This window comes from Eumetopias jubatus, unplaced genomic scaffold (genome assembly GCF_037043125.1).
Source record: "Eumetopias jubatus isolate StellerSeaLion01/CBP00866 unplaced genomic scaffold, mEumJub1_p1.0 scaffold_6, whole genome shotgun sequence".
Taxonomy (NCBI): Eukaryota; Metazoa; Chordata; class Mammalia; order Carnivora; family Otariidae; genus Eumetopias; species Eumetopias jubatus.
Window position 1 is genome coordinate 124,713,280 of NW_028274812.1, and position 21,343 is coordinate 124,734,622.

A 21,343-nucleotide genomic window follows, 5' to 3' on the forward strand; every position below is an offset into this window, starting at 1 on the left:
AACGGAAAATCTCTAGCTCTTTTTTGGATGGTGGTGATCAGACTACCAATTCAGCTACGTTATGGGTTTTAAATATGGTTTGGGGGGGTTGACTTGGGATTCTAACTTCCATCATTTAAATTTTTGTCCTGTTTACCAACAACCAACATATACATAAATTTTTAGGAAATAGCCTGTTTGTAAACTAGAGACTGCACACACACACAAACAATCTGCATTTTTCAGTGTTAAGCAAAACTAATGTTTTGGAATTCTCTATGTTAATGTTGATATTTATGTAACTAGAATACAATTGTTAAGTAAGAATGACTTGTGAATTTACAAAAACCTGCTGAAGTATCTGATACCAAATTACCAAATAGCTATGAAATTCACTTCCACATTGTTTTAACATCATGATATCTCATAGGTTAATCTTTACATGTTTGCAATCAGTGTGAACACGCTGAGAATCTCTTATATTCTTTTTTCTCAGTATTATTTCATATACACACTTCTGTGACATTGTTCACCTATTTAGTATACAGTAGCATATATTAATGCACTGTAGAAAATGCCTGTTTTTGGTTTATTTATCCCTTCATTCAACAGCAATTCTAGGCACTGTGCTAGGTAGTAAGGATGCATATTATAATCATCATCATGATCATGTTCTGCTTTTAAGGGGCTTAATTTTATAGCATTTTTATATATTACCATATTGGCATGAATGTTTTATTTTTACATGACAGAATATAACATTAATACCATTAGCATGTGGGATGAAATCTTTCTTTAAAAGGGGGCTTCTTTTAAAATGATGGCAGTGCTGCAGAGCATGATAGAAGGAATCCTGGTAACTACAGATGGTCCCCAGCTTATGGTTCCACTTACGATTTTTTCACTTTATGATGGTCAAAAGCAATGGGCATTCAGTGGAAACCGTATTTTGAATTTTGAATTTGGATCTCTTCCTGGGCTAGCAGCATGCATTATGATCCTCTCTCAGGATGCTGGGCAGTGGCTGTGAGCCACGTGATCACACGGTAGACAACCGATATACTTACAACCATTCTGTTACTCACACAGCCATTCTGTTTCTCACTTACTGTTTAGTATCAGTCAATTACATGAGATAGTCACCATTTTATTATACAGTAGGCCCTGTGTTAGATGATTTTGCCCAACTAAGGCTAATGTAAGCATTCTAAGCAGATTTAAGATAGGCTAGGCTAAGCTATGATGTCTAGTAGGTTAGATATATTAAACATTTTTGAATTATGGTATTTTGAACTTATGATGTGTTTATTAGGACATAACTCCATTGTATGTCGAGGAAGATCTGTATATCCTCAGGTTCAGACCCCACTACTCTTGAATAAAACAGTTGCTTTGGCCTATTTGGCTTACCTTTCCATTTCATAGACTTAATGTCACTTGTTTTAGGTCAGTATCCCCCTTTCTGTAAAAGGAAGGATAATTATGGAGACCATTGAAGGGATGTGCTACTTACATGGACAAGGCGTAATACACAAGGACCTAAAGCCTGAAAATATCCTCGTTGATGATGACTTTCACATTAAGGTAAGTCATGATCTGAAGGTTTCTAGAAGATTAGGGTGATTTTAGTTTTAATTCTCCACTATAAATCCATTTTGTACATAGTAGACCCCTAAGGGAAGATCTCACTGAGCTTAGAACTGAAGACAGTGGTGCTGGAAGGTTCTGCCAAGGATTGACAAGAAAGATGCAGACTTGATGGAATTCATATTATTTACTTATTTATTTATTCTCATCTACATTTTTTATCATTTTTTTTTAAGTGTAACATACTCCAATGTAGTAAAGGCAACAAGGGGAAGAGATTTTCCTTTTGTTCACTCAAGAGCAGATTTAACGAGGTGGAATCTCACATCTAATTGGTTTTGGCAACAGGAATCCAAGCACGAGAATCCGAAAGGGGAAGCAGCATTTGGGGGAGAACTCAGGAACTGCTTACGCAGGCATCCTTTTACTACAAGATTCTGCTTCTAACACTTCCTTCTAGTCTTGGACAGATTTTTATTCCTACGACTTTGAAAGAAGGTTCCTTCTTTACATTAATAACATTTCTTACGTATCTCTTATGTTAAAATCTGGGGATTTTGGATCATCACATGCCAAAACCCATACCCATATGCTTGAATTCCTAGAGGCAAAAGTGAAACTGTCATCTTTGATTTCTTCTTAACTGTATTGTTCTATTGTTCTGTACTTTTGTTCTTGCCACCTCTCCCTGTTCTGTGTCTGACCTTTGTATTTTTGTTTTTGCTTTCTTCTCTGTTTTTCTCCTCTTTCCTATCCCATCTTCTCTTAGGTTCAGGCTACCAACTCAAAACAACTAGCAGTGCAGTCCTTAACTTCAGGACTTAGGAGTCCTTAGAATCTTGCGTCCATGGGCTTCAGGACACCATTTGGGAAAATTGAAGGTGCAGTATCTCGTCACCATCGGCTATACAAATCTGCTGAGAAGAAAATACCTTTTCTTCCTAGCCCCAGAAATAGTTGAAAAATATGTAGAGTAAATGAGGAATTAGAATAAACATGGTTTGCTGTAGTTCATGTCAGAAATGACTTCTGCTTTTTCTTTTCCCTTCCCCTCCCCTAACCCCACTAGCAAATTCCATGGTTTCATTGCATAAGAATTTGAGATACCAGAATTTCACATGGACATTTCTTAGAGGACATTTTCCAGCTAGCTGAGGAAACACAAAGTTTCTATGAATTTGTTCAGAAGTAGCTGTTTTAAATCTATCTAGTGGAAATTTCTGGAAATCCACTATACCTCCCATCTACTAGTTAAGCCCCAAATTTAGACAAGTCTGATTTACCTGTGGCTCTCACAGAACAATCCTATTGGTTTTGATCTCTTGCAGATAGCTGATCTTGGCGTTGCTTCCTTTAAGATGTGGAGTAAACTGACTAAAGAGGAACATAATGAGCAGAGAAAATTGAATAGTGTCTCTAAGAAAAATGGTGGAACCCTTTGCTACATGGCCCCTGAGCATCTGAATGACATCAACGCAAAGCCCTCAGAGAAGTCAGATGTGTACAGCTTTGGCATAGTACTTTGGGCAATATTTGCTAATAAGGAGCCCTATGAAAGTAAGACATTTGTAGAGGAATGGGATCTGGGTATTCATCAAAACTGCTGAGTAAAATAGTGACCTTCAGTGAAGTCAGTTAAGACTTATGACTGTCTGTTCATTTAATGTCTTTTTTACCCACTAGACCATAAGTTACACAGGGGCTGGGACCATATCTGATTTATTCAGTGCTATTTCCCCAGTATCTACACACACAGTGCCTGGAACCCAGTAGGTGCTCAATGCCCTTATGTTGAATGAATGAGTAATCTGTTTAGGAATCAGGGCAAATCACAGGACAAATAGGAGCCTTGATGATATATCTGAGTTTGGGAAGTGACATAAAATTCCAGGATTCTTCCTGGACGGGAAAGCTTGCTTGCTTCTGCTTATGAGACACATTACTTCATACTTTCATTCATTCACTTGCTCCCTTACTCGAGAATTATTTCTTTTCAGTACTTACTATGGGCACTTTAATGGGAATTAAGAATAAAGAGATGAGAAAAGACATTGTTCATGAAGGAGAACCCATACAGAAGTAGTCATTCTTCAGATTAATGGACATTTTCTGGTCCCATTTTCTTGGGTGATTATCAGCTCCCCTGGTTTAATGATCACCCATTGCCAAGGCCTCTAAAATCTCTTATCTCTAGCCCTGGCCTGGGATATCCCCTTATCTGTTAGATCCATTACACATACCAGAGGAACCCAAAGCAACATCCCCCCAAACAAATTCATCTTCTGCATGCTCTCCTTGTAGTCCACGCAGCTTTGCTCTTCTCATGTTCAGAAAATGGCATCACCATCCACCTACTGAGTCGCTGGACCAGAACCCTTATGCATCCCATTCTCAGCTTTGCCCCTTGTCTCCTGCATCCAATCAGACATCAAAACCTATGAATTCAAGGTATACATATGATTCAAGATACATCTTGAATCCATCCACTTCTATCCCCACCAGACTCTCTTTAGTTCACACCCTCCATATTTCTGCTGAAGCCTGCTCACGCCCTTCCCCATTCACACTGCAGCCAAGCTGCTCATGCTCATGCTAAAAGGCAAGTATGACCATCTCACTCGTCTATTTAAAATCTTTCCAAGGCTCCCTGGGCCTTCAGGATAAAGTTCAAATTCTTCAGTATGGAATACAAACCCCTCTCTGATTTGGCTTTTCCGTCTTTCTCTAGCCTTATTCCTTACCTCTCTTTCTTTAGTCAATATGCCCAGTTATAATGAACTATTCATAATTCCTGGGACACATCATGATTTCGGGGACTTCCAGTCTATTCATATCCTGCTTCCCTAGCCTGGAATCCTCCTCTCGGAGTCCTCCTTCCTGATTCCTTACATGGATAAATCCTGCTTATTTTTCTTGACTCAGCAAAGCCTTCTCTGACCTTCTAGTCACAGTTGTTAGCAGAACCCTTTGTACTTACTCCTCAAATAAGTTACCACTCAGTGTGTTCAGTCACTCTAAATAGACTGAGCTCCTTACAGGTAAGAGCTGTGCCGTATTTGTTTTTGTATTAAAATCTGGAGTATGCTGTTGGTTTTATTTATATATTCTATTTGTTCTACCAGGAGGCCACTTTGTTGTGAATTCTGTCTCATCGGCAGAGGTTAGAATGTCGTTTGATCATCTGGGCAGTAGAAGATGTCAGCGCCTTGTCAGAGGGTCATTCTGCCCCTATCAGATGAGGCACCTGTATTAAAAGCACACCCTCTGTAGAGAGAGATGAGCAGCATTGTCCAAGTTCTGCCACCTCCCTGCCTGAGATATGCAGGACCTAAGAGAAAGTCAACTTAAATTCTTCTTTGCTTTATAGATGCTATCTGTGAACAGCAGTTGATAATGTGCATTAAATCTGGGAACAGGCCAAATGTGGACGACATCCTTGAGTACTGCCCCGTGGAGATTATCAGCATCATGAAGCAATGCTGGGACACGAAACCAGAAGTTCGGCCAACATTTACTGGTAAGAGCATCTTTTATGACTGTGTACATTGCCAATGAGGCGAATTTTCCTAGTAAGATGTTGTCAAGAAGTTGCTTTAAGTTTTCAAAAAACTCAGTTCCACTTGTGATTTCAAATTGGTTTTCTAGATTTCAAACATATTGTTCAATGAAAAGATACCATCCCTCTCAAAAGCATGAAGCCATGTAAGGCCCTCTTATTTCTTTTTTTTTCACAAGTAACTTTTTAAAAATTGTGTTAAAATATACATAACACATCATTTACCACGTTAACCTTCTTTAAGTGTACGGGGCAATGGCATTAAGTACATTCACCATCGCCACCACCCATCTCCAAAACTTCTTCATCTTCCAAACTGAAACTTTGTTTCAGTTAAATATCAGCTCCCCATTCCTCTTCCCCCAGCCCTTGGCAACCACCATTCTAACTTTTCATCTCTCTGAATTTATTCTATTATGTTTATTATTACATAAATAGAAAGGTACTACTCAGGGTACCTCATGTAAGTGGAATCATACAGGTTTTGTCTTTTTGTGCCTGGCTTAGTTCGGTCGGCATAACGTCTGAGGTTCCTCCATGTTGTAGCATGTGTCAGAAGTTCCTTCCTTTTTATTGCTGAATGGTATGTATTCTGTGGTGTTTATAGACCACATTTTCTTTATTCATTCATCTGTCGATGGATACTTGGGTTGCTTCCACTGGCCTCTTTATTTCTTAGCTTCTCTTATTTCTTTTCTCTCCCCTTGTGTAGCTGACATCTTTGGAAATGTATGTTGTCATTTAGATTGGGCCTGTAGGAGAGGGAGAGGGAAAGGGACATGGATGTTTGTCACATCCTTGCACCTCTTTCCATTCCTCTAGGTTACCTAGGATCTTGCTAAGATCCTAGAGGCAGAGGAAAAATGGAAATCAGAGGAAAGAAAATCAGGTGAGCAAAAAATAAACAGTAGGAAGTCACTTAGGAGCCTATTTCTGCTATGAGAAAACAGAATTAAAGCCCCACCTACCACTACTACCAAGGATTAGAGGGTTACTTGGGTTTATTTGCTTGTTTTCTTATTCTGTTAGTCAGCCAATCTTCTCCTGACTTGGTCTCTTCTCTTCTTTCATGCCTTTTTCACCTTTTCAAAATTAAAGTTCTTATTTTGAGATAATTGTAGATTTACATGTGGTTGTAAGAAAAACACAGAGGGGTACCTGGCTGGCTCAATAGGTAGAACATGGGACTCTTGATCTGGGGGGTTGTAAGTTTGAGCCCCAGGTTGGGTGTAGATATTACTTAAAAACCTTTAAAAAAAAATTCTCCTTTTTGATGGGATCTTTGCTTGGTTTGGGGATTAAGGTAATGCTGGCCTCATAGAATGAGTCTGGAAGCTTTCTTCTGTTTCTGTTTTTTGAAACAGCTTCAGGAGAATAGGTATTATTTCTTCTTTGAATGTTTGGTAGAATTCCCCAGGGAATCCATCAGGCCCTGGACTCTTTGTTTTTTGGGAGGTTTTTGATCACTGCTTCAATCTTATTACTCGTTGTTGGCTTATTCAGGTTGTCAATTTCTTCCTGTTTCAGTCTTGGCAATTTATAGGTTTCCAGGAAGGCATCCATTTCTTCCAGGTTGCTCAATTTATTGGCATATAGTTGTTGATAATAATTCTAATAATTGTTCCTATTTCCTTGGTGTTAGTCGTGATCTCTCCCCTTTCATTCATAATTTTATTAATTTGGGTCCTTTCTCTTTTCTTTTGGATAAGTCTGGCCAATGGTTTATTGATCTTATTAATTCTTTCAAAGAACCAGCTTCTAGTTTCATTGATCTGATCTACTGTGTTTCTTGTTTCTAATCCATTGATCTCTATTCTAATCTTAACTATTTCTCTTCTAATGTGTGGCTTAAACATTGTTAAAATGTCTGTGCTACCCAGAGCAATCTATACCTTCAGTGCTATCCCAATCAAAATTCCAGTGACATTTTTCAAAGTGCTGGAACAAACAATCCTAAAATTTGTATGGAATCAGAAAAGACCCCGAATCACCAAGGAAATGTTGAAAAAGAAAAACAAAGCTGGGAGCATCATGTTGCCTGATTTCAAGCAATATTACAAAGCAGTGACACCAAGATAGCATGGTACTGGCACAAAAACAGACATATAGACCAATGGAACAGAATAGAGAGCCCAGATATGGACCCTCAACTCTATGGTCAAATAATCTTCGACAAAGCAGGAAAAAATATGCAATGGAAAAAAGACAGTCTCTTCAATAAATGGTGCTGGGAAAATTGGACAGCCACATGCAGAAGAATGAAACTCGACCATTCTCTAACACCATACACAAAGATAAACTCAAACTACGAATCCGTCAAAATCCTAGAGGAGAACATAGGCAGTAACCTCTTTGACATCGGCCACAGCAACTTCTTTCAAAATATGTCTCTAAAGGCGAGTGAAACAAAAGCAAAAATGAACTTTTGGGACTTCATCAAGATAAAAAGCTTCTGCACAGCAAAGGAAACAGTCAAGAAAACAAAGAGACAACCCACAGAATGGGAGAAGATATTTGCAAATGACACTACAGATAAAGGGCTGGTATCCAAGATCTATAAAGAACTTCTCAAACTTGGGGGCGGAGCAAGATGGCGGAGGAGTAGGAGACCTAGATTTCGTCTGGTCTCAGGAATTCAGCTGAATAGGGATCAAAACCATTCTGAACACCTACGAACTCAACAGGAGATCGAACAGGAGAGTAGCAACAACTCTCTGAACAGAGAAGCGACCACTTACTGGAAGGTAGGGCGTGCGGAGAAGTGAATCCGAGGCGATATTCGGGAGGATAGACGGCGGGGGAGGGGCCTCCGCCAGCCGCTTCTGGCAAGTGATAGAGCCGGAGCACAAAATCGGACCTTTTAGAAGTTGGCTCGGCGGAGGGACGTCGCTGCAGTGGCTAAGCGGGGAGTGGAATCCTCCCGGGACAGTGTGGTCTCGGGACCCTTGGGGTCACAGAGAGACCAGGGGTGCCTGAGTGCGCCAGAGCTCCCAGGTATCAGAGCGGGGAAGCCGGCTGCAGAGACGGAGCAGAGTCGCGGGCTCTCAGCTGGGGGTTGCCATAAACTGTGATCTGCGGCCCAGTCGGGGCACGGCTCCTCCAGCAGGGACCCAACAAGCAGCAGATCCGGGGAGACTCCCCTTCCTTCCCTGGGAGGAGCGGTGCGGGAATGCACTGCAGGGATCTGCTGGGTTTGGAGACTCCGCGCGGGGTCGGGTGCCAGAGATACAAACGCTCGATCACAGGCCAGGTGAGCACAGAGTGCGGCCGGAGACCGGGGACACGGAAGTGACTGCTTTTCTCTGGGGGCACACTGAGGAGCGGGGCCCCGAGTTCTCAGCTCCTCCGGGTGGAGATTGGGAGGCCACCATTTCTGCCCTGGTCCTCCAAAGCTGTACCGAGAGCTTGCAGGGAACAAAAGCTCCTGAGAGCAAACCGGAGCAGCTTCCTTAGCCCAGACCGACAAGGGCGGGGCAATTCAGCCTCCGGCAAAGACATTTGGAAACCACAGCAACAGGCCCCTCCCCCAGAAGATCAGCACAAACAGCCAGCAAGCCAAGACCAAGTTGATTGATCAAGGAGAATGGGAGAACTCCAGCGCTAGGGGAATACTGCACATAGATTCATGGCTTTTTTTTTTTTTTTTTTAACATGATTCATTATTTCATCAAAGTTAATTTTTGTTGACTATTTTTTTTTATTTTTCTTTTTCCCTTTTTCAACCAACATCTCATCAATCCCCTTTTTAAAAAAAAAAACATTTTATTTTTCATTTTTAGAGTCATATTTTATCCCTTCATAGTAGTTACCCTTATTTTTGGCATATATATGTAAGTTGTTCTCTCTTTAAAATTTTGAGGTACAGTTTCTTCTAACAGATCAAAATATGCCCTAAATCACTAGTGTATGGCTTTGTTCTAGTCTCCTGCCTGATCACATTCTCTCCCTTTTTCTTTTTTTTTTTTCTTAAATCTTCTTTCCTTTTTCAAACAACTTATCTTACCAAGTCCTTTTATAAAATCTTTTATAATTTTCATCTTTACAGTCATCTTCCATCCCTTCATTGTATCAACCCTTATTTTGTACATATATGTCTTTCTTCCTTTAAAATTTTAGGAGGCACTTTTTTCTAACAGACCAAAATACGCCCAAAATCTAGTGTGTGGCACTGATCTATGCACTAGCCTGATCATATTTGATCATATTCTGCTTTTTTTGTATTGTTTTGTTTTTGTTTTTATCTTTTTTTTTCTTTTTTTTTTTTCTCTTTCTTTTTTCTTTCTTTCCCTTTCTTTTCCCCTGGTTTCAGGTCTTTTCTGATTTGTATACAGTATATTTGCTGGGGACGTTGTAAACCTGTTAGCATTTTGTTCTCTCATTCATCTATTCTCCTCTGGAGAAAATGACAAGACGAAAGAAATCACCTCAGCAAAAAGAACAAGAGGTAGTACAGTCAGCCAGGGACCTACTCAATACGGACATTAGTACGATGTCGGACCTAGAGTTCAGAATCATGACTTTAAAGATACTAGCTGGGCTTGAGAAAAGCGTGGAAGTTATTAGAGAAACCCTTTCTGGAGAAATAAAAGAACTAAAATCTAACCAAATCGAAATCAAAAAGGCTATTGATGAGGTGCAATAAAAAATGGGGGCACTAAATGCTAGGATAAATGAGGCAGAAGAGAGAATCAGCGATATAGAAGACCAAATGATGGAAAATAAAGAGGCTGAGAAAAAGAGAGAGAAACAACTACAGGATCACGAGGGCAGAATTCGAGAGATAAGTGATACGATAAGACGAAACAACATTAGAATAATTGGGATCCCAGAAGAAGAAGAGAGAGAGAGAGGGGCAGAAGGTATATTGGAGCAAATTATAGCAGAGAACTTCCCTAATGTGAGGAAGGAAACAGGCATCAAAATCCAGGAGGCACAGAGAACCCCTCTCAAAATCAATAATAATAGGTCAACACCCCGACATCTAATAGTAAAACTTATGAGTCTCAGAGACAAAGAGAAAATCCTGAAAGCAGCTCGGGAGAAGAGATATGTAACCTACAATGGTAGAAACATTAGATTGGCCACAGACCTATCCACAGAGACCTGGCAGGCCAGAAAGGACTGGCAAGATATCTTCAGAGCACTAAACGAGAAAAATATGCAGCCAAGAATACTATATCCAGCTAGGCTATCATTGAAAATAGAAGGAGAGATAAAAAGCTTCCAGAACAAACAAAAACTAAAGGAATTTGCAAACACGAAACCAGCCCTCCAAGAAATATTGAGAGGGGTCCTCTAAGCAAAGAGAGAACCTAAAAGCAGCAAAGAGCAGAAACGAACACAGACAACAGACAGTTAACAGTCACCTTACAGGTAATACAATGGCACTAAATTCATACCTTTCAATAGTTACCCTGAATGTAAATGGGCTAAATGCCCCAATCAAAAGACACAGGCTATCAGATTGGATTAAAAAACAAGACCCATCCATATGCTGTCTGCAAGAGACTCATTTTAGACCCAAAGACACCCCCAGATTGAAAGTGAGGGGGTGGAAAACCATTTACCATGCTAATGGACACCAAAAGAAAGCTGGGGTGGCAATCCTTATATCAGACAAACTAGATTTTAAAACAAAGACTGTAATAAGAGATGAGGAAGGACACTATATCCTACTTAAAGGGTCTATCCAACAAGAAGATCTAACAATTGTAAATATCTATGCCCCGAACATGGGAGCAGCCAATTATATAAGGCGATTAATAACAAAAGCAAAGAAACACATTGACAACAATACAATAATAGTGGGGGACTTTAACACCCCCCTGACTGAAATGGACAGATCATCTAAGCAAGAGATCAATAAGGAACTAAAGACTTTAAATGACACACTGGACCAAATGGACTTCACGGACATATTCAGAACATTCCATCCCAAAGCAACGGAATACACATTCTTCTCTAGTGCCCATGGAACATTCTCCAGAATTGATCACATCCTAGGTCACAAATCAGGTCTCAATCGGTACCAAAAGATTGGGATCATTCCCTGCATATTTTCAGACCACAATGCTTTGAAACTAGAACTCAACCACAAGAGGAAAGTCGGAAAGAACTCAAATACATGGAGGCTAAAGAGCATCCTACTAAAGAATGCATGGGTCAACCAAGAAATTAAAGAAGAATTTAAAAAATTCATGGAAACCAATGAAAATGAAAACACAACTGTCCAAAATCTTTGGGATACAGCAAAGGCAGTCCTGAGAGGAAAGTATATAGCAATACAAGCCTTTCTCAAGAAACAAGAAAGGTCTCAAATACACAACCTAACCCTACACCTAAAGGAGCTGGAGAAAGAACAGCAAATAAAGCCTAAACCTAGCAGGAGAAGAGAAATCATTAAGATCAGAGCAGAAATCAATGAACTAGAAACCAAAAGAACAGTAGAACAGATCAACGAAACTAGGAGCTGGTTCTTTGAAAGAATTAACAAGATTGATAAACCCCTGGCCAGACTGATCAAAAAGAAAAGAGAAATGACCCAAATCAACAAAATCATGAATGAAAGAGGAGAGATCACAAGCAACACCAAAGAAATACAAACAATTATAAGAACATATTATGAGCAACTCTATGCCAGCAAATTAGATAACCTGGAAGAAATGGGTGCATTCCTAGAGATGTATCAACTACCAAAATTGAACCAGGAAGAAATAGAACACCTGAACAGACCTATAACCACTAAGGAAATTGAAACAGTCATCAAAAATCTCCCAAGAAACAAAAGCCCAGGGCCAGATGGCTTCCCAGGGGAATTCTATCAGACATTTAAAGAAGAATTAATACCTATTCTCCTGAAACTGCTCCAAAAAATAGAAATGGAAGGGAAACTTCCAAACTCATTTTATGAGGCCAGCATTACCTTGATCCCAAAAGCAGACAAAGACCCCATCAAAAAAGAGAATTACAGACCAATATCCTTGATAAACATGGATGCAAAAATTCTCACCAAAATACTAGCCAATAGGATCCAACAGTACATTAAAAGGATTATTCACCATGACCAAGTGGGATTTATTCCTGGGCTGCAAGGCTGGTTCAACATCCGCAAATCAATCAACGTGATACAATACATTAACAAAAGAAAGAACAAGAATCATATGATCCTCTCAATAGATGCAGAAAAAGCATTTGACAAAGTACAGCATCCTTTCTTGATCAAAACTCTTCAGAGTATAGGGATAGAGGGTACATACCTCAATATCATAAAAGCCATCTATGAAAAACCTACAGCGAATATCATTCTCAATGGGGAAAGGCTGAGAGCTTTTCCCCTAAGGTCAGGAACGCGGCAGGGATGTCCACTCTCACCACTGCTATTCAACATAGTATTAGAAGTCCTAGCCACAGCAATCAGACAACAAAAAGAAATCAAAGGCATCCAAATCGGCAAAGAGGAAGTCAAACTCTCCCTCTTTGCAGATGATATGATACTGTATGTGGAAAACCCAAAAGACTCCATCCCAAAACTGCTAGAACTCATACAGGAATTCAGTAAAGTAGCAGGATATAAAATCAATGCACAGAAATCAGTGGCATTCCTATACACCAACAACAAGACAGAAGAGAGACAAATCAAGGAGTCTATCCCTTTTACAATTGCACCCCAAACCATTAGATACCTAGGAATAAATCTAACCAAAGAGGCAAAGGATCTATACTCAGAAAACTATAAAATACTCAGGAAAGAAATTGAAGAAGACACAAAGAAATGGAAAAACGTTCCATGCTCATGGATTGGGAGAATCAGCATTGTGAAGATGTCAATGCTACCTAGAGCAATCTACACATTCAATGCAATCCCCATCAAAATACCATCCACTTTTTTCAAAGAAATGGAACAAATAATCCTAAAATTTGTATGGAACCAGAAGAGACCCAGAATAGCCAGAGGAATACTGAAAAAGAAAAGCAAAGCTGGCGGCATCACAATTCCGGACTTCCAGCTCTATTACAAAGCTGTCATCATCAAGACGGTATGGTACTGGCACAAAAACAGACACATAGATCAATGGAACAGAATCGAGAGCCCAGAAATGGACCCTCAACTCTATGGTCAACTTATTTTTGACAAAGCAGGAAAGAATGTCCAATGGCAAAAAGACAGTCTCTTCAACAAATGGTGTTGGGAAAATTGGACAGCCACATGCAGAAGAATGAAACTGGACCATTTCCTTACACCACACACAAAAATAGACTCCAAATGGTTGAAAGACCTAAACATGAGACAGGAGTCCATCCAAATCCTAAAGGAGAACACAGGTAGCAACCTTTTCGACCTTAGCCGCAGCAACTTCTTCCTAGAAACATCGCCAAAGGCACGGGAAGCCAGGGCAAAAATGAACTATTGGGATTTCATCAAGATAAAAAGCTTTTGCACAGCAAAAGAAACAGTCCACAAAACCAAAAGACAACCAACAGAATGGGAGAAAATATTTGCAAATGACATATCAGATAAAGGGCTAGTATCCAAAATCTATAAAGAACTTATCAAACTCAACACCCAAAGAACAAATAATCCAATCAAGAAATGGGCAGAAGACATGAACAGACATTTCTCCAAAGAAGACATCCAAATGGCCAACAGGCACATGAAAAAGTGCTCCACATCGCTCGGCATCAGGGAAATCCAAATCAAAACCTCAATGAGATACCACCTCACACCCGTCAGAATGGCTAAAATTAACAAGTCAGGAAACGACAGATGTTGGCGGGGATGTGGAGAAAGGGGAACCCTCCTACACTGTTGGTGGGAATCCAAGCTGGTGCAACCACTCTGGAAAACAGTATGGAGGTTCCTCAAACTGTTGAAATTAGAGCTACTGTTTGATCCAGCAATTGCACTACTGGGTATTTACCACAAAGATACAAATGTAGGGACCCGAAGGGGTACGTGTACCCCAATGTTTATAGCAGCAATGTCCACAATAGCCAAACTGTGGAAAGAGCCAAGATGCCCATCAACAGATGAATGGATAAAGAAGCTGTGGTATATATACACAATGGAATATTATGCAGCCATCAAAAGGAATGAGATCTTGCCATTTGCAACGACGTGGATGGAACTGGAGGGTGTTATGCTGAGTGAAATAAGTCAATCAGAGAAAGATATGTATCACATGACCTCACTGATATGAGGAATTCTTAATCTCAGGAAACAAACTGAGTGTTACTGGAGTGGTGGGGGGTGGGAGGGATGGGGTGGCTGGGTGATAGACATTGGGGAGGGTATGTGCTACGGTGAGCACTGTGAATTGTGCAAGACTGTTGAATCACAGATCTGTACTTCTGAAACAAATAATGCAACATATTTTAAGAAAAAAGAAAAAGAAGAAGATAACAGGAGAGGAAGAAAAGGGGAATTCAACATATGTCAGAGGGGGAGACGAACCATGAGAGATGATGGACTCTGAAAAACAAACTGAGGGTTCTAGAGGGGAGGGGGTAGGGGGATGTGTTAGCCTGGTGATGGGTATTGAGGAGGGCACGTTCTGGATGGAGCACTGGGTGTTATGAACAAACAATGAATCATGGAACACTGCATCAAAAACTAATGATGTAATATATGGTGATTACCATAACAATAAAACAATTTTTAAAAAAAAGAACTTCTCAAACTCAACACCCAAAAAAACAAATAATCCAGTCAAAAAATGGGCAGAAGACATGAACAGACACTTCTCTGAAGAAGACATACAAATGGATAACTGACACATGAAAACATGTTCATCATCATTAGCCATCAGGGAAATTCAAATCAAAACCACACTGAGATACCACCTTACACCAGTTAGAATGGCCAAAATTGACAAGGCAAGAAACAACAAATGTTGGAGAGGTTGTGGAGAAAGGGGAACCCTCTTACACTATTGGTGGGAATGCAAGTTGGTACAGCCACTTTGGAAAACAGTGTGGAAGTGCCTCAAAAAATTAAAAATAGAGCTACCCTATGACCCAGCAATTGCACTCCTGGGTATTTACCCCAAAGACACAGATGTAGTGAAAAGAAGGGCCATATGCACCCCAATGTTCATAGCAGCAATGTCTGCAATAGCCAAACTGTGGAAAGAGCCGAGATGCCCTTCAACAGATGAATGGATAAAGAAGATGTGGTCCATATATACAACGGAATATTCCTCAGCCATCAGAAAGGATGAATACCCAACTTTTACATCAACATGGTTGGGACTGGAGGACATTATGCTAAGTGAAATAAGCCAAGCAGAGAAAGTCAATTATCATATGGTTTCACTTATTTGTGGAACATAAGGAATAGCATAGAGGACATTAGGAGAAGGAAGGGAAAAATGAAGCGGGGGGCGAGAATCAGAGGGAGAGACAAACCATGAGAGACTATGGACTCTGAGAAATAAGCTGAGGGTTTTAGGGGGGTGAGTGTATGGGTTAGACTGGTGATGGGTATTAAGGAGGGCACATACTGCATGGAGCACTGGGTGTTATATGAAAACAATGAATCGTGGATCACTACATCAAAAACTAATGATGTATTGTATGGTGACTAACATAACATAATAAAATAAAATTATTAAAAAAAAAAAGAGGGGCACTTGGGTGGCTTAGTCAGTTAAGCCTCTGCCTTTGGCTCGGGTCACGATCCCAGGGTCCTGGGATCAAGCCCTGAATCAGGCTCCCTGCTCCGTGGGGAGTCTGCTTCTCCCTCTCCCTCTGCCTGCTGCTCCCCCTGCTTGTGCTCTCTCTCTCTCTTTGTGCCAAATAAAATAATATCTAGAAAAAAGAAGAAGAAAAGAAAAGAAATAACAGAAATATCCCTTATCCTTTTACCGAATTTACCCCCCATAATATCTGGCCAAACTATAGTATAGTATTACAACTAGGATATTGACATTGATATAGTCAGATACAGAACATCTCCATCACCACAAGGGGTCCATTCTGTTGCCCTCTTATAGCCACACCCACTTTCCTCCCCAACCCCACCCCCCTCCTTCACCTCTGCCGATCACTGAACTGGTCTCCATTTCTATCATTTTTTTGTCATTTCACAAATGTTACATAAATAGAATCATAAAATAATTTTTGGAAACCCTTTGGGATTGGCTTTTTGCCACTCAGCATAAATCCCTAGAGATTCATCAAGGCTGTTTTGTGTATCAGTGATCTGTTCCTTTTCATTGCTGAATAGTATTCCATGGTGTGGATATACCACAGTTTGTTTATTCTCTCCTCAAAGGAAATCTGGTTTGTTTGTTCCCAGTTTTTGGCTGTTATAACTAACACTGCTGTAAATATTCATGTTGCAGGTTTTTGTGTGAATATAAGTTTTTATTTCTCTGGAATAAATACCCAGGAGTGAGATAGCTAGGTTGTATGGTAGTTTCATGATTGTTTTTTTGTGGGCTTTTTTTGCTACTGTTTTCCAGAGTAGTTGCACCATTTTATGTTCCTACCAGCAATGTGAACCACCAGTGATCCAGTTTCTCTGCATCTTTGCCAGCATTTGGTATTGTCACTATGTCATTTTAGCCATTCTGATAGGTATGTAGTGATATCTCACTGTGGTTTTAATTTATATTTCTCCAATGGCTAATGATATTGAATATATATTTTTTTGTGCTTATTTGCATTCTGTCTGTTTTGGTAAAATGTTGCTTTAATAACTTTTGCCCATTTCCTAATTAGATTGCTTGGTTTCTTTTTGCTGTTGAATTTTGAATGTTCTTTATCTATTCTATATAGTATTCCTTCATTGGATATGTAGTTTGCAAATGTTTTCTTCTAACATATAGTGCTTTTTTTTATCCTCTTACAGCATCTTTCACAGAGTAAAAGTTTTTGATGAAGTCTAGTTTATTAATTTTTCCTTTTATGGATTGTACCTTTGGTGTCAATCCTAAGAACACTGTCAGGGTTAGATTTCAAAGATTTTCTAATATGTTTTGTTCTAAAATTCTTACAGTTTTACATTTAAGACTGTGTTAAGTATTTTTTTTTCTATAATTATCAAGGAAAATTTTTAATTGATAAGAACAATAGCACAGAACTAAATATTTGGTTGTCTTTCTTGCCAGTTATTCAATTTATATTTTATTGGAAAAATACCACAATCTATTTTGAGTTAATTATTGTATAAGATATGTGGCTTAAGTTAAGTTCATTTTTTGCCTATGAATATCCTCTTGTTCCAGCACCACTTGTAGAAAGTCTACCTTTCCAGGGCACCTGGGTGGCTCAGTTGTCTGCCTTTGGCACAGGTCATGATCCTGGAGTCCCGGGATTAAGCCCTACATAGGACTCCCTGCTTGGTGGGGAGCCTGCTTCTACCTCTGCCTCTCCCCCTGCTTGTGCACTGTCTCTCAAATAAATAAATAAAATCTTAAAAAAAAAAAAAAAGAAAGTCTATCTTTCCTCCATTGAATGGCTTTTTCTTCTCTGGCAGAAATCATTGGGATATCTCTATGCGTTTCTTTTTGGGTTCTCTATTCTGGTCCATTGATGTGTGCATCTATCCCTCAGCCAATACCCACAGTCTTAATATAGTGATATGTCTTAAAACCGCGTAGACTGATTCCTCCCATTTTTTTATTTCAAAAATTCTTTTAACTACTCTATTTCCTTTGTCTTTCCATATAAAATTTAGAAAAATCTTCTCTAAATCTATAAAAAAAAAATCTTACCCAGATTTTGATAGAAATTGTGTTAAATCGGTATATCCATTTGGGGAGAATTGAGATCTTTACTATATTGAGTTTTCTAATCCGTGAACACAATATGTCTCTTCATTTATTTATATCTTCTTTGATTTATTTTATCAGTGTTCTATAGTTTTCAGCATACAAGTCCTATATATTTCTCTTTTTTGAGCAATTATAAATAGGTTGTATTTTAAATTTAGGTGCCCATGTGCTAGAATAGAGAACTATAGTTGATTTTTTTTGTATGTTAATCTTGTATCTTATGACCTTACTGAATTGACTTATTAGTTCTAGGAGTTTTTTGGGATATCTTTTTTAGATTTTCATGTCATCTCCAAATACAGACAGTTTTATTTCTTCCTTTCTGATCTGTGTGACTTTTATTTCCTTTTCTTCCTTTATCACATTGGCTAGAATTTCTAGCATTATCTTAAATAAGAGCAATGAGAACAGACACCCTCACCTTTTCTCAATATTAAGGGAAAGCATTCAGACTTTCTGTATGAAGTATGTTAGCTTTAGGTATTTTGTAGATACTCTTTATCACTTGATGAAGTTCACCATACTTATTTTTCTGAGAATTTATCATGAGAGGATTTTGAATTTTGTCAAATGCTTTTTCTGCATTGATTGGTATGGTAATGTGATTTCCCTTCTTTTCATTGTTAATATGGTGAATTACACTGATTAATTTTTGAATACCAAACCAGCCTTGCATCCCAGGAATAAAACCTATTTGGTAATGGTGTTTGATTCTTTTAATATATTGCTAAATTCCATTTGCTAATATTTTGCTAAGACTTGCAAGTATAGTCATGAGGATATTGGTCTATAACTTTCTGCTTTTTGTATTGTCTTTGTCTGGTTTTGATATCAGGATCAATATTGGCTCCATAAAATAAATTGAGAAGTTGTCCCTCTTATTTTTTAGAAGAGAATGGTGTAAGTAATGTTAATTCTTTAAAAGTTTGGTAGAATTCTCCCAAGAAATCATCCAGGCCTGGAAATTTCTTTTTTTGGGAGTTTTTAAATTGTAAAGTTGATTTCTTTAATAGTATAGGAGCTATCAAGATGACCTGTTTTACATCAGAGTAGTCTGTTTTATATCAGAGTAGTATCTCAAATAGTTTGGTCATTCTGGTTGTGGTAGTTTGTATTTTTTGAGGAAATAATCCATATAAGTTGTCAAATTTATATGTGTAAAGTTGTTTGTAGTATCTCTTATTATTGTTTAGATATCTGCAGTGTTTGTAGTGATATCCCCTGTTTCATTCCTGATACTGGTTATGTATGTCTTCTGTTTTCCTTTGTCAGTCTTCCTATTGATCTTTTCAAATAACCAGCTTTTTGTTTCATTGATTTCCCCTATTGTTTTTATGTTTTCCATTTCATAGATTCCTGTTCTTTATAATTTCATTTCTTCTACTTTTTGTTTGTTTTGTTCTTCTTTTTCTAGGTTCTTGGGGTGTGAACTTAGATTATTGATTTGGATTTGAGACCTTTTCTTATTTCTAATGTGTATGTAATGCTATAAATTTCTTTCTCAGCACTGCTTTAGTTATGTCCCACAAATTTTGATATATTGTTTTTTGTTTTCATTTACTTCATTGCATTTTTAAATTTTCCTTGAGACTTTCTCTTTGATCTATGCATTATTTAGAAGTATGTTGTTTAGTTTCCAAGAGTTTGGAGATTTTCTTGTTATCTTTCTGTTACTGATTTCTGCCTTGATTTCATTTTAGTCAGAGAACACATTCTGTGTGTTTAACTTCTATCAAATTTATTGAGGTTTATTTTATGGCCCAGGATATGGTGTATCATGGGATATGTTCTGTGGACACTTGAAAGGAATGCAGTATTCTGCTGTCTTTGGATAGAGTGTGCTGTAAATCTTGATTAGATCCTGTTGATGATGATGTTGAGTTCTTCTATGCCTTGGCTGATTTTCTGTCTAGTTCTTTGAATTGTTGAGAAAGAGATGTTCATTCAAGTCTACAATTATAATTGAGAATTTGTCTATTTCTGCTTTTAATTGTATCATCTTTTGCTTTATAGATTCTCTATCTCTGTTGTTTGGTGTATATATATTTAGGATTGCTATGTTTTGATGGATTGATCCTTTTATCATTATATAAATGTCCCTTTTTGTCTCCAGCAATCATCTTTTTTTAATTTTTTTTAAAGATTTTATTTACTTGACGGAGAGAGAGATACAGCAAGAGAGGGAACACAAGCAGGGGAAATGGGAGAGGGAGAAGCAGGCTTCCTACTGAGCAGGGAGCCCGATGTGGGACTCGATCTCAGGACCGTGGGATCATGACCTGAGCTGGAGGCAGATGCTTAATGACTGAGCCACCCAGGCGCCCTCCAGCAGTCATCTTTGCTGTGAAGTCTACTTTATTGGATATTAATATAGCCACCTTTCTTTCCTCTTATTAATGTTTATATGATATATCTTTCCCTGTCTTTTTACTTTAAATTGCCTATAATCATTATATGTGAAGTGAGTTTCTTGTGACAGCGTATACTTGGGTCATGTTTCCTTAATCTATTCTGCCAATGCCTGTCTTTTGATTGGTGTTTTTAGACCATATTAATTTAGTGTAATTTTGATATGTTAGAGCTCACATTTGCCATTTTATTTTGTTTTTTGTTCTTTCTGTTTTTCATTTCTCCATTCTCTTTTTGCTGCCTTCCTGTGCATTCTTGAACATATTTAGAACCCCATTTTAATTTATCAATGGTATTTTTTTTCTTTCTTTTTTTTTAAAGAGAGCACATGCACACATGAGCTGGGGAGGGGCAGAGGGAGAGAATCTTGAGCAGGCTCCATGCCCCAGTGCAGGCCCATTGCGGGGCTCCATCTTACAACCCTGAGATCATGACCTGAGCTGAAATCAAGAGTTGGACACTTAACTGACTGAGTCACCCAGGCTCCCCTGAATTTATTGATAGTATATTTGAGGATAGTTTTTCCAATGGATACTCTAGGTGTTACATTATCTGTACATAATTTATCACAGTATACTGATGTTATTTTATCAGTTTGAGTGGAGTATAAACTTTACTTCCTTTACTTCCCCTTACCTTCCTCTGTATATAATTGCCTTAAATAGTTCCTCTACATATATTTAGAATACATTGACATTGTTACAGTTTTGCTTCAACTGTCAGTGATAGTTTAGAAAACTCAAAAAAAGAAAGCCTATTATATTTACCCATATTTTTGATTTCTGTGTTGTGGGTGTTTTCTGTAGTATTATTTCTGATACTAAATGTGCCACAACTAGGTGTTCTAGAATCCAATTAAATTCTGACACTAACCAACTGGAGTTATTGTCAGATTCCACAGATTTAAAGGCTTAGGCCTGCTGTAAGATTGTCACTACTTTAGACACCAGATGCAGATAGGATGTCCAGACTACCCACACTTCTGCTCCACCAAATACAAATTTGAAGGTCCCCATAATACCCCCTAAAGGTTCAA

The 21,343-nt window shown here is 38.6% G+C and overlaps 1 protein-coding gene across 5 annotated transcripts in view; it reads left to right on the top strand.

Annotated features, from left to right (window-relative positions):
* RIPK1 (receptor interacting serine/threonine kinase 1) overlaps nt 1–21,343 on the top strand; it is a 47,334-nt gene that overhangs the window by 12,641 nt on the left and 13,350 nt on the right. For all 5 annotated transcript variants that reach the window (XM_028122911.2, XM_028122908.2, XM_028122912.2 and 2 more), the window contains exons 4-6: nt 1,426–1,563; nt 2,895–3,123; nt 4,934–5,083. In XM_028122911.2, the coding sequence (XP_027978712.1) occupies nt 1,426–1,563; nt 2,895–3,123; nt 4,934–5,083 (517 nt within the window). The remainder of the gene's footprint in view (nt 1–1,425; nt 1,564–2,894; nt 3,124–4,933; nt 5,084–21,343) is intronic.